Raw genomic sequence first — 15,555 nt, forward strand, 5'->3', positions numbered from 1 at the left:
TCAGCTAGTGGTCAAGTTGAATTGATCAATAGAGAAATAAAAGTAATTTTTCAAATGACCGTTAATAGATCCAGAAAGAATTGGTCTAAGAACCTTGATGATGCACATTGGGCTTATAGAACTGCTTATAAAAACCCTATGGGAATATCTCCATATAAAATGGTCTGTGGAAAAGCATGTCATGTACCTCTTGAGTTAGAACATAAATCTTATTACGCAATAAAAGAACTTAATTATGATTTCAAACTAGCCGTGAAAAGAGGTTATTTGATATTAGCTCATTAGATGAATGGAGGACAAAAGCTTATGAAAGTGCTAAGTTATTTAAAGAAAAATGTTAAAAGATGGCGTAACAAAAGAATCCAAAAACGGGAATTTATAGTAGGGATCAAGTTCTGTTATACAATTCTCGTTTCAAATTCTTTGCAGGAAGGCTTCTCTCTAAATGGGAAGGACCATATATCATCAAAGAAGTTTATCGCTTTGGAGCTATCAAGATCAACAACGTTGAAGGCACCAATCCGAGAGTTGTTAATGGGCAATAATTAAACATTATATGTCAGGTACGCCCATTAATGTTGAACTAATATTATTCAAGTAATGACACCGGAGGAGCACATAGAAGAGACCTTCTAGAACGCTCCAAAACCCTGAAAAGGAATAGGTATGTGGTATGATAAGTAAACGAACTCCAAAAGTTCCATAAAAGTACTTTTTGTTAGTTTTGGAATATATAAAAAATTAGAAAAATAATAAACAATAAAGAAAGTTGGATGCGACAAGCCCAGGGGGCACGCCCTACTCCTTGGGCGCGCCTCCCGAGCTTGTGGCTCCCTCATGGACTTTCCGGACACCATTTTTCTTCATATTACTTGTCCTGCACGAAAAAATGTCATTATATATACTCTCGGATGTTTTGATCACCGTATCGCAAGTTTCTCCTCTGTTCTTGTTTCAGGCTGTTTTGACCACCGGCTCGGGACGAGGCCAACTGCCAGATCGTGCACCGCGCTGCTCGGGCATCCCTTGAGCGGCAGCGCCTGGACCGGGTCGCCCAAGAAGTCGCGGCTCCAGGGCGCCAAGACCGAGCTACCCACGCGCGGGGCGCGCCCATGAGGGTGGATTTAGATGGGATATCAACCTGGCCGGGTTTAACCGAAGACGCATATAAGGCAGGTCAGGATCCTACCCCGACCGAGGTCAAAACCACGTGGATTAGGCCAAAACCCCGCCGATCCCGACGGGGGCGAGGATGGCGGGTCGAGGATTAATCGAACAAAGCCTTAGTTGATATCCCAGGTAAAACTACGACGACGTGGAATGCAACGATGTGGAAAGCATTTCCAGTGTCCCGTTTAAGCAGAAGGTTTTGCATTTTCTTTCCTCAGGAACTTGACCGACTCACGGACAAGTTTGAAATTCTTTCTACTCCCTCCGTTCCTAAATATAAGTCTTTCTAGGGATTTCAATATAAACTATACAGATATATATAGACATAGTTTAGAGTGTAGATTAACTCATTTTGCTTCGTATGTATCTCCATACTAGAGGAACAGGGGCGCTTTTGCTGCGCCCGCTTACATAGTTTCATTTGGCCTTTGCTCGTACAATACTATATTGTCATTTTATGGGACTGAATTTGGAAGAAGCGCTCATGGTTTCCACATCAGTTTTTTTCCACACATCTCATCTTTTTAAAAGCAAAGGGTGCAGATACCCACATATTCTTGGCTTACATATCAGTTCTATAAATTTACAGAACCTAGTTTCTTGCGTTTGAAAACAAACAGAGCAAATAAAGCAGGGGCGTCCATCTCTTCTAGAGTAAATTTAATGCAGAAATTTAGCAAAGACAAAATGAGTATTCACTGCCTAGCACCAAGAGAGAATGCTGATACTCGTACATTATTTGTTTGCACATCAGTTCTATAAAATTTGGAGGGACTAATGTGTTATGCTACAAAGAAACAGGGCAAGTGAGTGGGGCAATCTTTGTCAAAAATAGATCTACTGCAGGAATTAGTAAAGATGGATGGATACTTCTTGTCTTGCTGGGAGAGGATGCTCAAGTCCGCACATTGATCTGCGGTGGTGAGCAAGACTGCGGATACACTGGTGCTTGGCCGAGAAATGCAAGCGGAGGCAGCTAGAACGATGATGAAGTGGCTGGTTTTCCTTGGGATGGAGACGGTGTGTGTAAGCTTGGTCGGCTGGACGCTGCACTCAAGGAGCGAGACGTTGATGCTGACGGAGGAACCGTGGCGGCGGACTGACCAGTCCCAGGCTTCAGCCATGCGACGGATCTTGGACACATGCATATCAGCAATGAGCCGGGTGTTGGGCACTTGAGCTTGATGTTATCGCCGCCGCGCAGAAAATCTGGTGTCTGGTGAAGCAGTCGCCCATCTCCGGGATGCCGAAGGCCTTGCCCAGCCCCGCGTCATGCACGGCGCGCTCAGAGGCGGTGGTCATGCTGAAGTAATTCCGGAGCACATCCACCATGCAGGGCACGGCGGCGACCCACACCATCCACAGCGGATCGTCCAGGAAGCATGGATTCAGCCTCCCTCCCCAAAAATCGCCACCGTCCCAAGCAACCAGGCGAGATCGGAAAAATACTTGCTTGCAAGGGCGCATCTGGGCCTTGCGGGGCGCCGGGGGGGGGGGGGGGGGGGGGCAGTTTCAGGGGCGTCGATGTGGGATTGACTTCAGTGGTACGTCAAGGAGCGGGCCGTAGCGCTGGGAGAGAGGGGCGGCGGCGCAGCTTTGGCCTCCATGCATCATTGTGCTGGACAACAGTGATTTCACCAAGGAGAAACGGTGGCCTCGCCACCTCGATTGCGGAGCCCTCATACGGCGACATCTCGTTGGTGGGGAGGTAGTGGCAGCAACAAGACGCCCTGGCTGCCGAGACTTGTCGGAGTCATGGGGGGTCAATGGAGAAGGGGGATGGAGCGGTGCCGCTAGGAAAGGGAGAAAAGCGACACGGAAGGTGGGAAGAAAGGAAGCTAGTAATTGGCTTGGACCTAGAAGACAAATGCACTTCACCAACGAGCTAGACACTTACAGGTTGGGCCCACCCGCTGCCCACAACCCCGATCAACCAGGAGCCCTCACTTAAAGGGAGCTTAATAAGAGTTTTAAAAGATTGGAATCTCTAAAAAGACTTATATTTAGGAACGGAGGGAGTACCTTTCAAAAACACCCCTTGATTTTCACTAATAATGTGTGGAGCACTAAGGCCAATCTGCTGGCGAGGACTTTTTGGAGACTAATTTAACAAGGCTGCGAACGAGACTGATGGGACGATAATCATTAGGACTGCAAGCCCCCAGCCTCTTAGGTAACAACACCAAACACCCAGATGTTGACTTGTTGAGTGAATGAATCGCGTCGAACACATCTATCAGTATCAGATCTTAATTAATTATCTGCCAGCAGCTAAGGTAGAAAGCTATGTTAAAACCATCCGGGGTCCAGGCGCTTTTTCCTTCGGCATATCCTCTTCAGTATTTCTTGACACCAAACACTAACAAGTTACCAAGAGCAAAAGATCAGCAAAACAGTCATTACTCCTCAACGCCGCAAATGAAGAACAAGAACAAAATATGCATTCCTTTCTAACACATGTTAAGAGGAGCAAGCAAGAAATTACGATTTACTAGTGAAGAGTTCAAAACTTCAAATTCCCAAGGATGTACCAAGCTGGATTTTTTCATAAAGCAGCTATACTATGGTAACCCAAGCCGTGTTGCCATCTGCGAAATCACATGTAGGGCAACAAAAATTACTACAACACAGCATGGACAAATCTCTCGTCATTCTGAGGTTAAACTGTGGTCAGCATATATATGCAAAACTAGTGCAAACAGAGGAACAAAATGCCAAAACTTCTCTGAATTTGCTATGCATGGAAGTACATGGACTGGACCTATGGGTGAGTACACAGATACCATATCTTAAGTTAGTTAGGTTGTTGATCCTTTAAATTAGGACGGTACACATTAGCTTGGGCCTTAAGACAATTAGACACATATGATCTTCAATTCATTACTTAGTTTCAATTATCAGGCCTCTATATAAAGAATCAAAGAGGACCCCCTATGAGATACTCCCTCCGCCCCAAAATAAGTGTCTCAACTTTGTACTAATGTTAGTACAAAGCTATACTAAGCTTGAGACACTTATTTTGGGACGGAGGGAGTATTAATCAAGTAGAAATAAACCAAAGAAGACATCTAACAGTCATTCTTCTTCACATTCCTACATATGGACGTCGTAGTTCTCTTGACAACAATTAAAATTATCTTGAATCCATTTGCTCAAATGAAATACAGGAAGGACGAGACGTGGGTTGATTTAGTCTATTGTTAAGATTTGAATATTCAAAATAGACAGAAAATAGAAGGGGTCATTACAGGGCCTAAGCAGAATGCGCACCTGGGAATGGAGATGCAGAGAATGGTGATGTAAGGGCCACAAAGCTTGTGTTCAGAGAGCTCTATGGCCATCTTGAAGTGCCCATTGCAGTTCCTGAAGAAGGTACTACGGTGCTGTTCGATAGATCACGATCACAGGCATTTGGATTATTACAGGGCCAAAGAAGAACGTTAGCCATCAACGCTGGTCACTGCTGTCACAACCTCTCAGAGCTGTTACTCAGCCGTTGCCGTTGCACATTGCTATCTCTCCAAGGATTTACTGGAATGGTTGGAGGCCAAGTTATAATCTGAATATGAACCTCAAAAGTCAAGTTCTTGGTCATCAGGATTCTGAATTTCTACATAAGTCATTTGTGTAGCCTCTTGGACAACACCAATAAAAACATTTCTCAAAGACATCAATCCAGGGAGAAACAAATGAACATTTGTACGTTTTGCAGGGCATCCAAATGCCACTAGCTGCTCACCAAAATATCATCCAACGTTTGAGGATGAGATACATTGCCTGTGCATAACTTATCAACAAGTATAGCAGAAGCCAAACTGCCTAATTCATATCCAGCTTTAAACATTGTATTCAGAATCAGCAGTGCGTCATCCATTCGCTCGGATTTCCTCAGCGACTCCAGCAAAGAATTGAACGTCTGTTCCTGAGGTTTCAGATTGTTCTTCAACATGCTAGCCAACCATGCCATACCATCATCAGCCCTCCTGACCTTACAGAACCCATTGATGACACTATCATTGCTACGTTCCAACGGTTCCAAGCCCTTAGCCTGCATCAAGGTAAGTAATTCAACAGCATGATCAACCTGTCCTTCCTCGCACAAGGTGTCAATGAGTGGTGTGAAGGTCTGCACACTTGGCTCCAAACCAGATGAGAGTAGCCGCTGATACATCCCTATCGCCTCAGCCAACCTACCAACCTTGCATAGGCCCTGAATCAACGTGTTATAAGTTATCACATCATGTTCAATCCCTTTAGTAACCATTCCCTTGAACACCCCAACTGCTTCGTCCACCCTCCTATGAACACAAAACCCTTTGGCGATAATGTTACAGCTAACTGTGCTCTCCTTGAACCCCTTGTCAAGCATTTCTTCATACACCTTGAGAGCCATCCCAAAATCACCAGCTTCACAGTAGTAATCGAGAAAAGAGCAATATGCATACTCACTGGGCTGTATACCTTTGTCCACCATCTCATCCCACATCTGCTGCGCATCGGCAATATGGCCCATTTTACATAAACCGGTGAGCACTGTGCTGTAAGTGACTACATCTATGGCATAACCACGCAGCTTGATCTCGCTGAAGACACGAAGGGCCTCGCCGCCCATCCCATGCGCAAAGAGCCCATGTATGACACGCTGGTAGACAAACGTAGCTGGAGGACATCCCGCAGAGATCATGAGGTGGAGCGTCTCAGACACCTTTGCGAAGTTGCCGATGGCCACAAAGGACGTGACAAGGTCGGCGGCAGCAGCAGACGAGGGAGGGGAGCCACGTCGTGCAGCATCCCGGAGGAGGCGGAGGCCATCGAGCGGGCGGCAGTCGGCTGCACAGGCGCGCACGAGGCAGGCGACGGTGTCCGCGTTGCCTGGGAAGGCAGGGGAGGAGGAGAAGGTGGAAAAGAGGCGGAAGACGAGGTCGGGGCGCGCGGCCCGGAGAGCGGCACGGGATGCCGCGTTGAGTGCGGGCAGGGAGGGGTGGAGGCGGAGGTGGGAGGCTAGCAGCGCGGCGGCATCGGCGGCGAGATGTGGCTGGAGGCTGAGGAGGAAGGCGTCGATCCCGGGGAGGTGAGGCGAAGGGGCAGGGGCGGGGGCGGGGGCGGGGGCGGGGAAGTGGGAGGCGAGGAAGAGGAGAAAACGGAGCGAGGGTTCAGGGGAGGGGAGGAGACGGGAGAGGGTTTGGCGGACGCAGCTCGGCTCGAAGAGCAGTTGGCGTGGGACGAGCGACAGGAGGCGGGGCTCGAAGCGCGGGGCGCGGAGCACGGCGGCTGCCGCGCGGGAGGCGGCGTCAGAGACGGCGGTCGGTACCGGGGCGAGCTCGGAGGCGGAGCTGGAGCAGATGTGTCTGACGGAGGCGAAGAGGCGCGGAAGCGGGGGCATGGTGGTGATCCGCGGCGAGCGGCGGCGGCGGCGACGGGAGGAGAATGTGATGCTGTCGTGAGCCGCACGGGGACCGGGGGGTGGTCAGATTTGGTGGCGATGCGGCTCGCGAGGTTTTGACTTGGATTGGCACTACGGCCCATGGGCCATGAGGCCCGCGTGTGCTTCAAGTTAAAAGCCATGATCTACTCTCTCTCTCTCTCGCCTTTCGTAAATAAAGTTATTATCCAAGCCTCACAGAAACCCTAACTCACGCGCTCGTCGATGGCCGGGTACCGCAGCCGCAGCCGAAGCCGTAGCTACAGCCCACGCAGGCGCTACAGCCGCAGTCCTCCCCGCTACAGGCACTACGACGACCCGCGTGACCGCTACCGCGGCGGCGGCGGCGGGCCCCGCCGCGGGTACGACCGACCGTCGGCGCCCACCGGCCTCCTGGTCCGCAACATTTCACTCACCGCCAGGTGCCTTCCCCTCCCCCCTTCCCAGCCGTAACTCTTGGGAGAAGAAGTATGTCTTTGAATCTGTTTATCATTACATAGTTACTGCGTGCAAGTACATCATATCGATGATTCGGTTTGGTTGTTGATTCTATTCAGTCTTATGTATTACTTGATTAATTCTATGCATGCTTGTTTTCAAAGCGTAACTATGGTACATATGGGATGATGTGTTGCTTGGTTTAAATAGTACATGTCCTTGATGAAGGTAATGTACATCATATCAGGAAGTCATCAATGTCGCCGTCACTTGTTCGACCACTTGGCACAACATTATAGTACATGTCCTTGACGATGGTAATGTACTTTGCTGGGACTTTGTGTTTCTCCAAGGCCCACCACATGACATTCCGTGGTATCTTATCATAGGCCTTCTCCAAGTCAATGAACAATATATGCAGGTCCTTCATTTGCTCCTTGTATCTCTCCATAAGTTGTCGTACCAAGAAAATGGCTTCCATGGTCGACCTCACAGGCATGAAACCAAACTGATATTTGGTCATGCTTGTCATTCTTCTTAAGTGGTGCTCAATGACTCTCTCCCATCTACAAGGGGGATGTTCAGAGTTGTACTAATTACCGTGGAATTAAGCTGATGGGCCATATAATGAAGCTATGGGAGAGAGTCATTGAGCACCACTTAAGAAGAATGACAAGTGTGACCAAAACATTAATTCCACGGTAAAAATCAAGAATCCCGGGGCTTTTGATCTGACGGTGGGGAATTTAGATGAGAATTAGCAAATCCATATTCTAATATCATCATTACTGATTTATGAACTGTACAGGTGATCCTATTGTTGCTTATGTGTCCGAGATCAATTAGATTTGAACTTTGGATGTTTTCATGTGGATGTGACCTTTCATAGTTGAGATCTTATGGCTTGACGAGCCAAGATCATTTTTTTCATTATAACTGCCCCCATTTGCATAAATAGCTAAATGTATTAAAAACAGGAATAGACACAATACTAAATTATTATTTTTGTATGTGTTTTGGGATGGCCATCATATCTTGTTTTCACATTTTGCTACTGCCCCAGTCAAAGCTTATCAGTAGTCTGTAATTGTCATTTGTATATACAATGCACAGATGTATGGTGATTTCTGTCTTCTTCTGTGTGTGGATGAATTGCACCTTAGCTAACCGATTATGTTCCGCCGCATTTGTTGTTTCCATCTTTTGCAGGCTAGAAGACATTCGTGGTCCATTCGAGCAATTTGGCCCTATAAAGGATGTGTACCTTCCGAGAAATTTCCACACAAAGTAATTTTTATGCTTATATTACATTTGAAGATCAGTTCATGTCATACACATAGTCATGATTGATTATTGAACAACATGAAAGAAGTATATGAATTAAGTGAGATGCTGAATAATTTGTGTAATGCAACTGATATGTTATGCACTTTGATTGATAAACTGTGTACGGCAATCCTAGATTTCGTACTGCTGTTATTCATGTGAATACAAGGGATGGCACAATCTCAATGGACTTGAGTTTTCAAAAGAAATAATATTTTTAGCAAGCCCTTTGTGATGTTATGGCATACCATATTGTGATTAACCCTCTAATTACATTCATTTGCATAAGCTGCCAGTTAATTTGCTGAATTTAACCAAATTAGGATTATTTAATAATTCTTCTCAACAGCAGTGTTGGTGAGCACTTGTTGCATATTCTCTTTCACAGGCAAATAATGTCTAATGTATTTAGTCTTGACGAATTGCGCATTTGTCAATGTTATTGGAATGAGAACAAACTGTTGCTGTAGAATTTATTTTAGCTGTCGATTTTTTGTTGTTGAATAACCAGTAGTTTATTGATCATTCGTAAAATTGGTATATATTTTCCAGGAAGTGTTTTTTGTTGTTGTTGAATAACAAGTAGTTTCTTGATCATTGGTCAAATTGATATATATTTCCAGGGAATTACGTGGTTTTGGGTTTGTGAAATTCCACCACCCTGAGGACGCTGCATATGCTAAGCAAGAAATGAATCATCAAGTTATTTGCGGTCGAGAGATTACAATAGTTTTTGCCGAGGAGAATAGAAAAACCCCACAAGAAATGCGCTTCAGAACAAGATCAAGGTACATACGTACTGTTTTTTACTTAGGCATTAGGTAGGGTAGTAAATATCAAATCTGAAATAACCAAAGGATATATTTTTGCCTCTGCTGATATAGTGGTAGGCATATGGATGGAAACTACAGAAGAAGGCAGTCGCTGTCAAGATCCCCAAGGTCTCGTTACCCCTGTAAGTATAAAGCAGTTCATTTAATTCATATCTTATAGCCTTTCATCTGATTTTTAAATATTATCTCTTTACTCACAGCTTATTCACCTGAACCTTCTCCAGTTAGACGGCACTCCAGGTTTGATCTGGATGCTCTTCTAAATATAGATATGATTAACATGTTAACTTTCTTCAGTTTGATTTATACTGCACTGGCTACAGTATTCCAGAACTCTAATATTTGTGTAGAGCTAGCTTTGTTTATTATAAAGAATATGTTCACCATCAGCCCTGCCCTGCTGAGACAAGATGGAAGGGAAGTATATATGAAACAAATACAATCTGCTTCACCTTGTCTTGAATTTTGTTGGTTGAACGTTGTTAAACCTTTCATTGGAATTGTGATTATTATAGCCTCTTTAACTTAAGATTAAGGCTGCGTTTGGCAATTTGCATTGAGGTGGAATATGATAATCTATCTTTTCAACCAGCTTTTGTCTGTTTTTCCGTTTGGCTACCCGACTTGCTCCTGCTTTCGTGCCTATTTTTTACAGCAGATCATAAATTAAGTTCAGTGCTGAGCTTAACTATAACAGCTTATAAAGTTCATTATAATCTCCTAAACATACCTATTGCATCCCCCCCCCCCCCCCCCCCCCCCCGCCCACCCTGTCAATGATCTGGAAACGCAATCAGGTAAAATGGATAATGGTCCGTTCTTTTTAACTTTCTTTGGTTCATTAACCAACAAGTTGTTATTTCATCATCGAAACATAAATCAGCTTCCAAATTTTTTGTTTAAAGTGTTCTATCCTCGAAATTTTCATCTTGAATTGATTGCTAAATATCCTAGCTTATATGGTTGGTTATTTTTATTTCTGTTTTCATTAGCTCGTTAGTCGGTCTAGGAGGAAAGTAACTTCCAAGAGGATTACTATTAATGATTGTTCATCTTATGTGGATTTTTCTGAATCACAAAGGAACTTTCCTGCTCATTTGTATGCTCGTGCCAAGCCCTGCACATCCTTGATTAATCTCTAACATTAGCAACATGGTTTTTGTTGACTGTTTGGTGATTGTTGATTAATTTGTATTATCTATTTTCTGTTCTTGAACTCTGCCTATGCCTTCTAGGCATAGCCGGTCCCAAGCCCGGGTAAAGGAGGAGGGTTGTGATAGGCTTGGCGAGCAAACGTAAAAACTAGCCAGTCCCATAGGTATGAAACCCATTTGAGCGAGAGTAGTACTAGGATGGGTGACCTCCTGGGAAGTCCTCGTGAAAGGGTTTCATATCTAAGGGTTGTGATAGGCTTGGCGAGCCAACGTAAAAACTAGCCAGTCTTTTGGGTATGAAACCCATTTGGGCGAGAGTAGTACTAGGATGGGTGACCTCCTGGGAAGTCCTCGTGAAAGGGTTTCATATCTAGCCTACCCCAACTTGTTTGGGATAACAGGCTTCATAAATAAGTATCTATTTTCTGTTCTTGAAGTAAGGCTATTAAGTTGTGCTCTGAAATGTGTTGCCTTGGTTTTGTATATTTATCCAGTCATCAAAGAATGTAGAGTCTAAATGCCCAAAAGATAATCATGATGTTTGGCGAATAAAGACCAAAGTGGCAGTATTATGAGCTCCAAGTTGGAGCATGTGAAAGCTATACAGTTAAAAGATAAAGTGGTACTAGCACTCAAGAGTGTAGAGATAATCTTGGCTAAGAAACCTGAGGAAAACAGTTATTTTTCAAGTGAGCTGATGCTGTTGAGCTAGCAGTCGCAACACCTTAGTGCATTGCACGTTATATTTGGGGATCAAAAGTGGGTAACCAATTTTGTGATGGAGCAGGTAACATTGATATCTCACTTTTCAATTCACTTGGCTTGGCAATAGGCATGACCAGCCAGTGGTGATGTTGCCATGCTGCATTAGCTGCTGTAGACAAGTTTGCAGTTCTCTAATTTAGTTTGCACATGGTGATACTTTCTTGCTCTTGTACTTGTCAGTTACCATATGTTTTTTGGTGTGTTGCTCCTTGCATACTGTCAATGTGTTTGGTACGAAGGTCAAATCTTTGATTGTTTGCAGGGACAGAGATAATTATTCTCCTAGGGGTTCATACTCTCCACATACTCGGGACAAGAGGCAGCACATATCAGATGGTCGATCGCCTAGCCTAGATGGACATGAGCGTAGGATATCACCATCCAATAATGGACATGGTCCACCAGTTGACAGGAGGAGCCCAACCTGATCTCGCTGGTCCCTAAAGGTTCATTGCGTCGATTTTCCTCTTATTAATTCTCTTCTACTGTAATTAACTAATTATATGTTGACGTGTCGTTTCCTTCATATGCAGCCTGAGATGAATTTCGGTTCTACAATCCGTGACTGGGTGGTGAGAGCAGAGAACAATGCCTTCTTTCCTACTATGTTTTCTAGAATAGGTTGGTAGTTTTTGTAGTGAACAGACTTTTGTGTTCAAAAGCCAGTTGTTGAGTGTTGACACGTTTTATCAGTACTGTTTGTGATATATTGTGGGATCCGTTAAAGTCTGATCAATTGGTACTTTGTGTGTTTTATGCTATATTTTTGTTCTGCTTGTGCTTGCAAGAGCATCATATTCTCTAGGTTGGAGTTAACCACATTTGTTTCTTTCAAGTCTAAGGGCCTTTTGATTGAAAGGATTTCCGTTGAATTTTGGAGAACTGAAATCCTTGGGAAAATTTCCTATGGCCGGTCTGTTTGATTTGCAGGATTAGATTTCTTTACACGATGCCTACCTCCTGAGTCACTTCGTTGTTGTTGACGTACTCGAACATTGGTGCTTGACACGCTGGATCTGACGGTCGATGTAGCGTTGACAGAACCTCAACTCCATTGACTCCGGCCTCGAGTACTCGGTTAAGACGCCCGCGGATAGGGATGAAAATGGAATGGGAACTTTCTGTTTTTCCGAAGAAAAAATGAAAAGAGACGAAATATGAACATGGAAATAGAAATTTGCAAAATGGAAGTGGAAGTAGAATTTTTTATGTAGAAATGACAAAAAAATAGAATGGTGTTTTCCTGTGGAACAGGAGTGGATACGGAACTTTCCATTTTTGTGAATATGGAATTTTCGTTTTTTTATAGACCTATAGTTGCTTTTTAGTCTAACCACCAAATAACACACAATGAGTAGAATGTATCATTGAGCCCAACTTCTACTATCATACATGTACTCAACTTGACCCTATATGCAATTGTCCAGTACTACTACAATACAACGCTAAGTTGCTAACATAACGATATTACTTTGTAGCCATGTTAACAATTCATTAAATTTGTTTGTATTTTGTGTGTTTCTCTATGATTCAAGGTTTTGTAAGCTCCGGTCAACACCCATTTTTGTTTCCGTGTTCCCTTTGTATTCGCTCCGTGTCTGTTTCTGATAGTATCTGTTTCCGTATTCATTTCCGGGGTTTCTGTATTCATTTTCGTTTTTGCAAAAATATATGAAAACGAATGTGGTAGCACTCAGTTCCGTCTGTTTCTGCTCTATTTTCATCCCTACCCGCGGATGACTTTGATCCGCAAACCGGAAGTAAAGTTAGAGGAGGTGAGGGGGTTTGTTTGTGGTCAAAAAAAGGTGAGGTGGTTTGTTGACATGTGGGACAGCCATTAAGTAGGTGTTCGACACTTACGGCCCACACAAAAACCTCATTCGGAGCCTCGTCTTTTTCACACTATCCCTCCACTTTTGCTACGTCCACGTAGTTTAAGACGGAACCGGATCCTCTAACATCGAGAAGAAAAGTTAGAGAAGCTACAGTACCCTAACTAACCTTCTTTTTATTCATATGATTATGGCCAAAATTATTTAAATTAATTTGCAAATTGATGATCTACTCTGTACATTTATAGTAATTACATACAAACAAATTAATGGTGAAATAAAAATAATTTAAATTATTTATATCTACAGTAAATACCAACTGGAAACAATCTGCTAACTACTCCCTCCGTCCCGAAAAACATGTCGCGAGGGCAATTTTGCAAAAGTCCCCTCTCTAATTTCTCCCGACCAAATCCGCGCTCCCTCGTCGTCCTCCTCCGACAGAAGCCGCAGCTGCGCTGCTCCCCGCCGCTGTAGCTGCCCTGCTCCCCCGCTCCCCCGCCGCAGCTGCCTCCTGCTCCGCCACCGCAACTGCCGCTTGCTTGCCTCCCCAAGCTCCCCCTTCCTAAAAAAACCTTCGATTTCCCCAGCTACCGCCGCGCTCTGCTTCGGCTGCGTCGGAACCGGCGTCGGCGAGCCCGGAGGCGCTGGATCCGGTCCACCACCAACAACCTAAAGGCCGACGAGGCCGATGAGCCCGACGACGACAGGAGATGCAGCAAGCTAAACGCCGATGAGGCCGACGACGACGGCAAGTAAAGGCCGTCGATTTGCGGGCGTGGAAGATGACGACGACAGCTTCACAAGGAATACGATCGCGGCGGCGTCTTCTTCGCTGTTTCTCTGGTGGAAGACCCGCGCCTGCGACACCGCGGCAGCAGTGGCGGTTGTCCAGTGGGCCGTGCCTGCTCACTTGGCAGCAGCGGCGGCGGCTACAAATCTTCTCCAGCATCTCCAAGTCCTACAGCCTGGGTCATCTCCGTCACCAACGCCTACAGCCTGGGTATGAACCTCTCTTCTCTACTCATCTTTACTGAATGTACTGAATGTGCGTAGTCTCTGAACTGAATTTTACTTAATGTGCGTATTCTCTGTCTACTGAATTTTAGTGAATGTACTCCTGTAAACTGAGAATGTACTCTTGTAAAGTGTGCTGTCAACTTGTGAATTTTACTTCTCATGTTGGGCTCCTCTCATTCTTTCCCCCAATTCAGTATTGTTGTGTAGAAATTGATTCAAATTCTTTACATAGCCATTGATCAAGATCCACCAGTAAAATAAGATCCCCCCTTCTATTTGTGTTACAAATAAAACATGTGCAATATTTTTAAATCTGTTCATTTGCTCAAATTAACTCAACTGGTTCTACAAATAAATGGAGTCCATTGGTTTGACTCCATTCTGTCTAATAAATCATGGTACAAACAGTTTCTACAGCCATTCTCTTATTCGTTCCTCTACATGAGTACTGATAGAGGTCCCAGAGCTGTGGATGCATCTATGTGCTTGTGAATCCATGCTAAATTGGTAAATTCAGTTAACTGAATTTGACTGAGCACTTTTGTACCAACAGTAAACTGATGCTTGTAAACCCAAGGATTGCAACATAAATGTTTACCGAAACATTTGCAAACACAGATCATGGCAGTAAGACATCCATGTTGAGTATGGCATCCATCTTGTGCATTCATATGGTACTACAGCTTCCTGTAAACAGATTATTATTTAGATTAAAGATTATGCTGAAGACTATGCCTAGCTAGAATTTGTGTCGTGGCAGCAGCTGAAATACCTATTGCTATGAGGCAAAGCTTTCTGCAGATGATACTCCAGTGCACATGTGGCTGGATGCTGGTGGCAGAAGTAACAGATTGATTTAGATAAATCTTCAAGACTGTTAGTTATGTCAGCAGGGCTACTCCAGTGCACATCACTGCCCAGGCTCGCCACGACACAATGCTTTAGGAGCACCCTTGAGGATGTTAAGACTGTTAGTTATGCAAACATAGTGAAAGATCAGCCAAGTTGTGCATCCAAACATAGTTGTGCTCCTCTCTGTAGAAGGCTGAAGGTTGCTGGTAAACACAAATCTTCAAGCCAAATTTTGAAGATTGCAAATGACCATGGGCATGATCAGCAGCAGTTTTGAAAGAAAAATTTATTAAACAAAATTTTGTCAGTCCTGTCATTTAAGTTCCAATAATTTTAATAAATCCAAATAATTCAAATAATTTTGATTTGAATATACAGTACATCTAATGTACTTTATGTGTGTGTGCTGTCTTCGACTCTGTTTTTGATGGAGTACATTTGCATGGCACTGCAAGGGATTCCCTACTTGAGCAGATAGACTAAGTTAGGTCCCTACTTGAGCAGATGGACTAAGTTTTCCCTGCAAGGGTTTTGTAGCTCATGGAGTACATTTTATTAGGAGATAATCCAAATAAATTCAAAAAATCAGAAAATTCCAAATAATTCAAAATATGTACACTTGTGGTTGTGGCTTATGCACTAGAGCACATGACCAAAGTATGGCACTTCATCACTGAATCCTCCTATGGTGCCACTGCCAGCAGCTGCAGTTTCTAATCTTGGTTCCATTTCTGATGAGAACT

The 15,555-nt window shown here is 44.2% G+C and overlaps 2 protein-coding genes across 4 annotated transcripts; one reads left to right on the forward strand and one right to left on the reverse strand.

Moving 5' to 3' along the window:
* Positions 1-350: 350 nt before the first annotated feature.
* LOC109755880 (uncharacterized) lies at positions 351-6,753 on the reverse strand. Of its 3 annotated transcripts, XM_045227812.2 has the most exons (3): positions 4,441-6,753; positions 3,193-3,529; positions 351-650 (listed from the first exon to the last, which is right to left on the reverse strand). In XM_045227812.2, exon 1 carries the CDS (start codon positions 6,551-6,553, stop codon positions 4,898-4,900), a length of 1,656 nt encoding a protein of 551 aa, XP_045083747.1. In that variant the 5' UTR covers positions 6,554-6,753; the 3' UTR covers positions 351-650; positions 3,193-3,529; positions 4,441-4,897. The 3 variants fall into 3 exon arrangements, with proteins under 3 accessions (XP_045083747.1, XP_073352621.1, XP_045083748.1); XM_073496520.1 differs by lacking the exon at positions 3,193-3,529; XM_045227813.2 differs by lacking the exons at positions 351-650; positions 3,193-3,529 and adding an exon at positions 3,555-3,758.
* LOC109755881 (serine/arginine-rich SC35-like splicing factor SCL28) lies at positions 6,745-11,869 on the forward strand. Its single transcript, XM_020314756.3, has 7 exons — positions 6,745-7,014; positions 8,240-8,317; positions 8,980-9,144; positions 9,241-9,311; positions 9,390-9,429; positions 11,371-11,554; positions 11,642-11,869. Exons 1-6 carry the CDS (start codon positions 6,818-6,820, stop codon positions 11,534-11,536), a joined length of 717 nt encoding a protein of 238 aa, XP_020170345.1. The 5' UTR covers positions 6,745-6,817; the 3' UTR covers positions 11,537-11,554; positions 11,642-11,869.
* Positions 11,870-15,555: the final 3,686 nt, after the last annotated feature.

This window comes from Aegilops tauschii, chromosome 4 (assembly GCF_002575655.3).
Source record: "Aegilops tauschii subsp. strangulata cultivar AL8/78 chromosome 4, Aet v6.0, whole genome shotgun sequence".
Taxonomy (NCBI): domain Eukaryota; kingdom Viridiplantae; phylum Streptophyta; class Magnoliopsida; order Poales; family Poaceae; genus Aegilops; species Aegilops tauschii.

Coding starts and splice junctions, on each gene's coding strand:
- LOC109755880 (XM_073496520.1), bottom strand. CDS start 6,553: ATGCCCCCGCTTCCGCGCCTCTTCGCCTCCGTCAGACACATCTGCTCC.
- LOC109755881 (XM_020314756.3), top strand. CDS start 6,818: ATGGCCGGGTACCGCAGCCGCAGCCGAAGCCGTAGCTACAGCCCACGC. Junction 9,145..9,240: donor CGCTTCAGAACAAGATCAAG/GTACATACGTAC, acceptor CTGCTGATATAG/TGGTAGGCATATGGATGGAA. Junction 9,430..11,370: donor CCAGTTAGACGGCACTCCAG/GTTTGATCTGGA, acceptor GATTGTTTGCAG/GGACAGAGATAATTATTCTC.